The sequence below is a fragment of the Portunus trituberculatus genome, chromosome 16, assembly GCF_017591435.1.
Source record: "Portunus trituberculatus isolate SZX2019 chromosome 16, ASM1759143v1, whole genome shotgun sequence".
NCBI lineage: Eukaryota > Metazoa > Arthropoda > Malacostraca > Decapoda > Portunidae > Portunus > Portunus trituberculatus.
Window position 1 is genome coordinate 2,815,360 of NC_059270.1, and position 8,823 is coordinate 2,824,182.

General features: G+C 42.2%; 1 protein-coding gene across 1 annotated transcript in view; it reads left to right on the forward strand.

The window, feature by feature from the left end:
- Positions 1 to 7,795, forward strand: part of LOC123504414 (protein amnionless-like) — an 8,040-nt gene extending 245 nt beyond the window's left edge. The window contains exons 2-10 of the mRNA XM_045254923.1: positions 992 to 1,119; positions 1,462 to 1,579; positions 1,777 to 1,994; positions 2,208 to 2,460; positions 2,637 to 2,849; positions 3,975 to 4,137; positions 4,440 to 4,614; positions 5,112 to 5,243; positions 6,125 to 7,795. Of these exons, the coding sequence (XP_045110858.1) occupies positions 992 to 1,119; positions 1,462 to 1,579; positions 1,777 to 1,994; positions 2,208 to 2,460; positions 2,637 to 2,849; positions 3,975 to 4,137; positions 4,440 to 4,614; positions 5,112 to 5,243; positions 6,125 to 6,703 (1,979 nt within the window). The 3' untranslated portion in view covers positions 6,704 to 7,795. The remainder of the gene's footprint in view (positions 1 to 991; positions 1,120 to 1,461; positions 1,580 to 1,776; positions 1,995 to 2,207; positions 2,461 to 2,636; positions 2,850 to 3,974; positions 4,138 to 4,439; positions 4,615 to 5,111; positions 5,244 to 6,124) is intronic.
- The last annotated feature ends 1,028 nt before the right edge of the window (positions 7,796 to 8,823 follow it).

Sequence of the window (8,823 nt, forward strand, 5' to 3'; positions counted from 1 at the left end):
ACAGCAGCACAGTGGACAGGAAGAGGGAGGCACTAAATGCTGCTGTCCTTTGAGAGAAAATATTGCATGCCGAACTGAAAATAAGTCAAAAGGACAATGTCTCGATATTCCTTTCTTGAAAAAAGTTCAGGCCATGAACGCGGAGAACACACTAGTGCAGGACATCGTGGACCTTAGTAATGGAGGAGGTGATGGACGGAAGGCAATTGATGGAAATATAAGTATTATGTATATAGTATACTGAGCAGTGTACGCAGGATAGAGAGGTAAGGGACTCTATGAACCTGATAGCGACTGAGTTTCAGGTGAAATAAAAAGAGAACCAGATGTTTAATAAATAACAACTGATACCGTTGTAGAAGACAATAGAGAAACACCTCAGCAAAGAAATATGAAATCATAAACATCACTTAGAAGTTTAGTGAATGATACTTCTGTTCCATCGTTTTAAGTCCATATTCTGAAGCAAGTTTCGCTGCATTTCCATTAAATTCAAAAGACTCCATGATTTGAAGGGTGTTTTTACGATCAGAATGACAGATTAACATTCCTGCATTAGTAACGGAAAAAAAACACATAAAACCAGGTTAGTCATCTTTTTGGCCTTATGAAACAGCCGTAGTAGGAAAGGATAGCGTCTCAGGATACGCACCTTAGCACTGCCAAACTTCAACACTGTCACCGTACATGAGGCGAGGCGTTATATAGTTGCTGTCAAGAGAGAGAGAGAGATCACAGCTTTCTGGTAGGTTATGGTTGAGTGACAGTGAAAAGAACTACCATGACCATTGTAATATTACACTCATTTAATCTCCACCTAAAAACAACAGCAACAACAACCACCATCACCCACACACAGCTAGTATTACCACACCAATACTGTCACACAATACCCACCACAGCCATCACGATCACTACAATCGCACCATGGCATTGCGAGTGGAGGGTGTTTGCAGGTCTGACTAGTAGCGCTGAGGGTGTCTCGTTCCAGGCTCCGTGGCAGGTGTAGAGAAGCGATGGACGCCGAGCTGGGACCTGACCACAAAGAACAACTGGAAGGAGGAGAAGCTGCCTTGTGGTGGTGGGGTCGCCTCTCTCCCTCGGTACCCTGAGAACTCGGTAACTATTCTGTACTGGAGAGAGAGCATGTATGTGAAGACTAACAGATAACCGTGCTTTTAACTCCTTCAATACTAGGGCACAGTTTTACCTTAAGATTTGTGTACGATTAGACCATTTTATTGACATTAAGAAGGGTCTATGGAGGTTAGAAGATTAATGGCCGGAGTCTTCACTATTTTAATCCCCACATAAGTTTCTGAAGCTATATAAAATCACCAAATAGTAAACAGAGTGGATATGGAAACGCGTCATGGTATTGAAGGGGTTCAATACACTCACGGTCTGTCTGTCAAGGAGCATTCTGGAGTTGTGGCACACTGGCACTCCCTGTTGTTTCAGTTGTTCCTCGGTGCCGATCTCACGCTGGGCTCCCTGGACCTTCCCATTGACGGCGAGGTCATCCTGGGGGAAAGGGCTCGTTTTCTGTTTGACCACACCTCCAGCGGCGACTGTGCAGGTAACTACCACTACCGCACCGCTGGAGTCATTACAATTATGCACATTAATGGAGCGAGTAGATCATGTCAAGATTAACGAACCCACTCATGGCACGGGAGATGCTGGGTTCGCTATTCTTGACATGATCCAAGCGTCTCACATCTTGGCCGGGAGATTTAAACTGCTACATTTTTCACCAGTCCATTGTTGTCTTAGACGCAGAATGGACTCACCGCGGACACGACCAGTGGTGGGACCCTGAAGCCTGGGCCTACCCGGCCTTCGAGGACTCAGCTTCATCCCCCGTGCCTCACTTGCACCGTGTTCCCTGCACGCGAGACGCAGCGATCTTCCCAGCTCCCAGTGACTCCCTCTTCACTGTCCACCTCGCGCCTCCCATCATCTCTGTCACCACGCTTTCCGTCGGCAACAAAGTATGATTTTTTTCTTCTTTTTGCCTTTTCACAAGGAAGAAAATTATTACCACGTGCCACTCGAGATTACAAACACTGCTTTCCCATTAAGTTCAAGCATTGATGTAAAAACTTGCAACACATTTCGCATTTGATATCACTTCTATATCACGGTTAGGTGAAGCAGACGAAGGCTTCACACTGACGAAGGATCCTGGCGTATCACTTCAACAGAGCTTCACCACCTCGGAATTGGCCAGCTACGTCAGGACTCCGGAAGGGGCGCTGAGGTTTCGTGGGATTTCTTCGAGGAGCGATGGAGCTCCCTTGTACGTGGAGAGTCCTGAGGAGTGTACAGACGTGACGGGCTGCATGTGTGGATCTGAGCCAGCAGCTTCTGTCATCTGCAGGATTATGTCCAGGAAATGTGGGACTCCTCAGTGTGACGACCCGATAGACATGACTGGCTTCTGTTGTCCCATGTGTGGTGAGTCTTTAGCTGGTGCCGAGTCACGACACACATCACGTATGCACCGTATGTAAGAACATGTATATAATATTCCATAAACCCCAGAAACATGATAAACATACTAAACTTAAAGAATATCACACTTGATCCCTTTAACAGAGTACCTATAGTAATGGACACATGCTACATTACAGGAGCTGAGATAACCATTAACCATGCGGGCTCTCTGTCTCTGGCGAGTGTGAAGACCTTACTACACAGTCACCTCCAGGGCAGTGGCATGAAAGATATACGAGGACACGTGGCCAAGATGAGTGACCAGCTATATCACGTGTACTTCACGGCGGCCAATCCCGATGGAGACTACAAGGAGGCCTCGGAGTCATTCAAAACCAAATTCAATGAAGGTAAGTTTACACCACCCAGCAGAGGACGAGCAGGACTGGACAGGGGCGCATAACACACACACACACACACACACACACACACACACACACACACACACACACACACACACACACACACACAAGAAGAAAAGAGATATAGATACAAGAAGCAAAACATAATTAGTGACAAGAGAATAAATGACTACTTTCCTTAACATTTTTCATTTCTCAATACTGTACAGTAAGGTCACAGCGACAAAGGTTAGTCCATCGTTGACATCTTTATATTCCCTTCAAAGTGTAACGCCTTTTCAATTTAAACCTTCCTTGTTTTAATCTACCGTTCAGTCTTGTATACTCTCTTCTTGATACCCTGAACTCTTGTGTCTATTTCTTTTCACATATTTTTGCACCTTTCCGAAACTCTTCACCACTGCAGCACCTTTGTTCAGTTGCTTTATCTGTGCGTTTTTCTCGTCTCAGCATCTGGTTCCAACTTTCTTACCTCTCACTGTCATCGCGTACCCTCCAGCAGTAATTCTTCTGAACCATCTTGATCTTGTTCTCAATACAGTCACCCATTCATCATTCCCCTCTACTCTTCTGGTACTAAAGATTTACCAGCTACTCATACCTATTTTTTGTACATATTCCTGCGATGCTCTGAAATCTATGTTATCTTTTCATTCTCAGAAACAAACTTTCTCCCTCCACAGTCCTTATCTAATGACAGACGTTGTGAAATCAGGAACTGTGTAGCAGACCACGATAATGTCAATACTCCCACCACCACTACCAATAACAAGAAAAACAACTTGATGAATATGTTACACCCTTGGAAAAATTCATTAACTGTTATACTGCATAAGACTGAAGGCGGACGAGAAGTAAACAAATGAATCACGCACAGCTGCAGCTCGATGCCGTCAATCACGTGGATAGCGAGCTGAATGAGTTCCCAGTTACAGACACATACACAAATGCACAGGAACGTTAGTTATAATCACTGTAGTATGTGGCACGCGTAATGTAAGATCAGATAGAGCAGATATTAGAGTGTTCTACAGAAGGAAGAGGGAGGAGAGACATGGCAGGGTTAGAAGGCAAGCCACACTACTGACTAACATGTTTTCTTCTTGGTTGCAGTGCTGAATGCAGCCAACTCTCACGAGGTACTTGTGTCTTACGCTGGGGACATGAAGCCTCTCGTATCGGGAAGAGTCGCGCCTCACCACGTGGCTGTGACGCTGGTGACTCTGACCATTTGCCTCGGGGTGGGAGCAGCAGTTTATTACTTCAGAAAACGAAGGTGAAGGTGGAAACAACGCTACTGCTCACTGTTCATTTAACCCCTTCAGTACCAAGACACGTTTCCATATTCATTCTGCTCACTATTTGGGGATTTTGTACAGTTTCAGAGACTTATGTAGGGGATCAAAATAGTGAAGACTGGCCATCAATCTTCTGACTTCCAAAGACCCTTCCTAATGTTAATAAAATGGCCTAATCATACACAAATTTCAAGGTAAAAATGTGCCCCAGTATTGAAGGGGCTAATGGATGACAGACTCCACTGGCTCTGAATTTTGTTAATGTGATGTCGTATTGCAGAATATCGTCATCACTGTCCTTCATGTTCCGCCGCCTGGATAACAACAGCCGCCGCGTGTCTGTGGTGAGTGACGTGATCGGTGGCCGTCGCCCTTCCAACGCATCTAGTGTGTTCGCCTACAGCAGGGAAAGTGGGCTGAGGTTCTTCAATCCCATCTTCAATCAGTCGATGGCGGTAAGTCTAATATACATGTCTTTTTCACTCTGCAGTTTCGTTCCTCACCATCCTCTTTTTTTTCTGCCTTAAATTAACTGAAAACTGCATGTGATTCTATTTTCCCAGTTTTCATTAAGTTGGTTACTGATTCCTTGGTAGATATGACGAACGCCTTAAGGAATTTCTAATGTCTGTTTCTTCATTTTCTTTAATCCAAAACTTGTCTTATCGGAAAACGTCCAGAAAAGTATGAGCTTGTCCATGAGGAAGAGTATGGGTTCACCAAGAGTCAGTCAGGCCTCACATTTTTATTTTTTACAGAAAGAAGTGTATGGGGAGAGATAGTTGGACACGATGGCTATGATAATGATATACCTTGACTTTTCAGTAAGGTATCTGCAGTGTACTATCAAAATTCCGGTTGTCCGTGTGTGTGTGTGTGTGTGTGTGTGTGTGACATACATAGATGACATGAAGCATAAGGTATTTCCTCTTTCTTTCCCCCATCACACCAGTCCCTGGCAGGTGCAGGTGTTTCCTCTGTAATTAACGAGTCGGCCCAGGAGCATGCAGAGGAACAAGAAGAAGGGCAACACGAGAATCCAATGTACACTGCCTTTCAGAACATGCTTCCAGAGGAACGTCAGGTAAAGCTGGCAAATTTGGCCCGTATTCTGAAACGCTTAGTTTCTCACCATCACTGCTTTCCAAAGACTCCGGTTGAAGATATTCGTGTTTTTAAGAGCATTTTTATGATTCTGGTGATAGACTGGCAAGAATTCTAGTTAATTAAATTGAGGAACTGTCTTGAAAACCCGGCTAACTGTTTCTGTGGGCTTGGAAAATTGTCGTGGTGAGAAGAGGAGGTGCTTCTTAATACAGGCGTTAACATCAGAGCTCAAAGCGATACACGCCTTGTCTACATGTCATCCAAATGCAAACATAATGTATCTCACATGCTAACATTGTAGGTATTCTTTTATAACACTGTCAAAGAACAAATAATCTTCCAGCTGTAGAATGTGACTGAGATATATAAATGAAAAATGTGAGGAAAGCATCTCCCAAAGGTTTAACAGCTTGCACGATCCGAATGTGTCTCACCAATCAGTCACCATATACGTAATCTGTGCAGTGAATAGTGCCTTGTGATCCTCTGGCCCATATACTATGCAAATTATTTATAGTATGTAAATAACAATTAAAAACTCAGATAATCTATATTCTTATCTTTCTATAATTATGTAGAAAATAATAATTTTTTTTTCTGTTCCTATAATTTAATCAAATAAGTCTGAAATGTGAAATTATTCAGGAAAGCTTCGTGCATATTGCTTGTATAAATATTTAGATCCATCGAAGATCTTCCTCTTACTGAACAAACATTTTAGTGGAATATATATATATATATATATATATATATATATATATATATATATATATATATATATATATATATATATATATATATATATATATATAGGTTGGGAGTAGCTAAGACTAACTAATGACCTTCCTCATCTTTCAGGCGTCTGAGAAAGCCATGGAAGAGCGGGAAAAGATTCTGGAGGCCGCAGGACAGCTGGTGGCATCTTCAATGAGAAACAACAAAGAAAAGAGAATGAGCGTTCCATCTGAAAATAACCTGGAATCAATAACAGAAGAAAAAGATGCAAAAGATGTGGTGAGCTGTGATGCTGATGTCCATCACACAGAAGGCACAGCTGACAATGAGACATCAACAGCCAGCAACAGCTCCCCGGTGGCAGAGGAAAATAGTGAATGCGTGCAGGATGAATCCTTGATAGAGGTCAACGAGGAAGAAACCCCTGAAACTGATACAAGTAAAACTACTTCTCCAAGAGAAGATATTGATGATGCAGCGCCTGAAGACACGGCTGACCCTCCTTCCCCAAATGACGGTGCAGATGTCACCCAGACACTTGCAGACTTTGGCGAGGACACTGCTGCTGCTTCCTCAGGACATTTGGAACACAGCAGGTCCTCGTCAAGCTCATCATCATCATCATCAGATGACGATGATGCTGATGGCGCTCTGAGAAACCTTGAAGGCTTCACTCCCCTGGTTGACTTGACTAAAAAATAAGTTAAGATATGATATAGTTCCCAAAGATCCAGTGATACTTAATTACATGCCATAGCAAATCAATCTTTTGTTATCTATCTATGTAAAGTATAGGTAAAAATGGCAGTAGTGGCTGTGGCTGTCTGTGGCTGTGCATGTCCATTCGCGATTCACAGCCGAACCTCCTAACCATTGATATGATTTTTTCAGTATTCTGAGTTTCCCTTCATCCGAACCATAAATTGTAACCAATCAATTGTCCATCAAAATTATGATCAAACTTGCATTTTTAAGGAATAAGGTTGAGTTTGGAACGAAATCAAGGAATCTGGATTTAGTAGGAAGCAAATAGAGCGTGAAGGGACGAAACTTGGAAGTCAACAGGAGGGACGTTATACTTCAGGAAGAGGAAATTAGATAAAGAAAAAGGTATGGATGAATAGACAGAATACAATCGCAATAGATCAGTGGTTCTTAACCTTTTTACTACCACGCCCCCTCTAGGAACTGCTCTTTCCCTCCACGCTCCCCTTGCATCTATAGACAAATTTCACTCCCAGATTTAAAAAGAAAATTTAAAACAAAAAAGGCTTTTTGATCCATTTACTAAGCATGAATTACATTAGTGAGATATTTGACACTGCTTTAAGCTACCAGATCTTGAATACATGGTTAGTGAGATATTTGACACTGCTTCTTAGCTTCCAGATCTTGAATACGTGGTCGAATGCTTGAGAGTGCACAACGTAAGTCCCCTTCAACGTTCAGGTGGTGTCTGTACTTGGTTTTGATAGCAACGAGCTCTCGTCATGAAAATAACACATAAATGGAAAAACTTCTACTTTTCACCTGAGGCTCGTGCCCCCCCACCACTGGAAATCACCTACGCGGGGGCACGCCCCCCAGGTTAAGAACCACTGCAATAGATGATAGATCGGATCACAGAGAAATGGAGTGTGTGCTTGCAACTCAAGACAATACTGCGTGATGCATGCAGATCTCTCTCTCGAAAATGCTACAAATACTGAATATGATAGGGAATTTTATTAGCATATAGACACCACAAGAGTACCACAAATTTATATCTAAAAAATATATTATCTTTATCATATATGTGGTTGTTTCCTTTTCATTGAGATTTGGGTGATGGCATGAAACGTCTCCCAATCTGGCACACTTTGTTATCACTATTTATAAATACATTCAATACTGTTATAATCTAAATACTTTTTTTTTATCATTGGAGTGAAGGTGAGGTGATGATTTGTGTCATCGAACCATATCATTATCAACAACTGGTGAACTAATGGTGTTGTATGTTCACTGTGGATTGTGTATGTTCCGGCTATCCTCACATTATAAGAGCATAAAGGATTGCTACAAGAAGCTATTAGTTGTCAGGCCTACACAAGCACCTATTTTTCATTTACTGTCCTCTTCTATTATTTATTTATTTTTTAAGCTTTCTAATGATAGCACTAACACCCTAATTATTGAGTCTATTCATTCATCTACCACTCAAATAAATTTTCTCATATATAATTTAACCCCTTCAGTACTGGGGCACATTTTTTTTGTACATTTAGACTATCTTATTTACATTAGGAAAGGTCTGTGGAGGTCAGATCAATGGCCCACACTCTTCACTATCTTAATCCCTTCATAAGTTTCTGCAGCTGTATAAAATCACCAACTAATATGCAGCATGAATATGGAGATGTGTCATGGTACTCAAGGTCAAATATAAATCTTAAGGGTTGAACACATTATTTCTTGTTCTATCTTGTCTGCAGCCTGAGAGTTTTGAGTGTCATTCTGATGATAAGGCAAAGGTGAATCTTCTTAGACGTCATGCATATCATTCATGCATCCACAGCTGCTCTCCACTTAGCCCCATGCATCTACCATTCTTCTCTCCACATATGTCCCTTCACACCTGACTACTACCATCCATCTCCTGAGCTCCATCATGCCAACCATTCTGTTACATAAACCAGACCTTCCTTCCTCTAATATTACTCATTCTTTCCATTTGCAGAGAGAGAGAGAGAGAGAGAGAGAGGTGAGTACATAGCTGAAAGGTGTGGAAGGTTGAGGGAAGAAAGGCACACACTGGCAGGAGCTAGTCACTTGATCTAGGT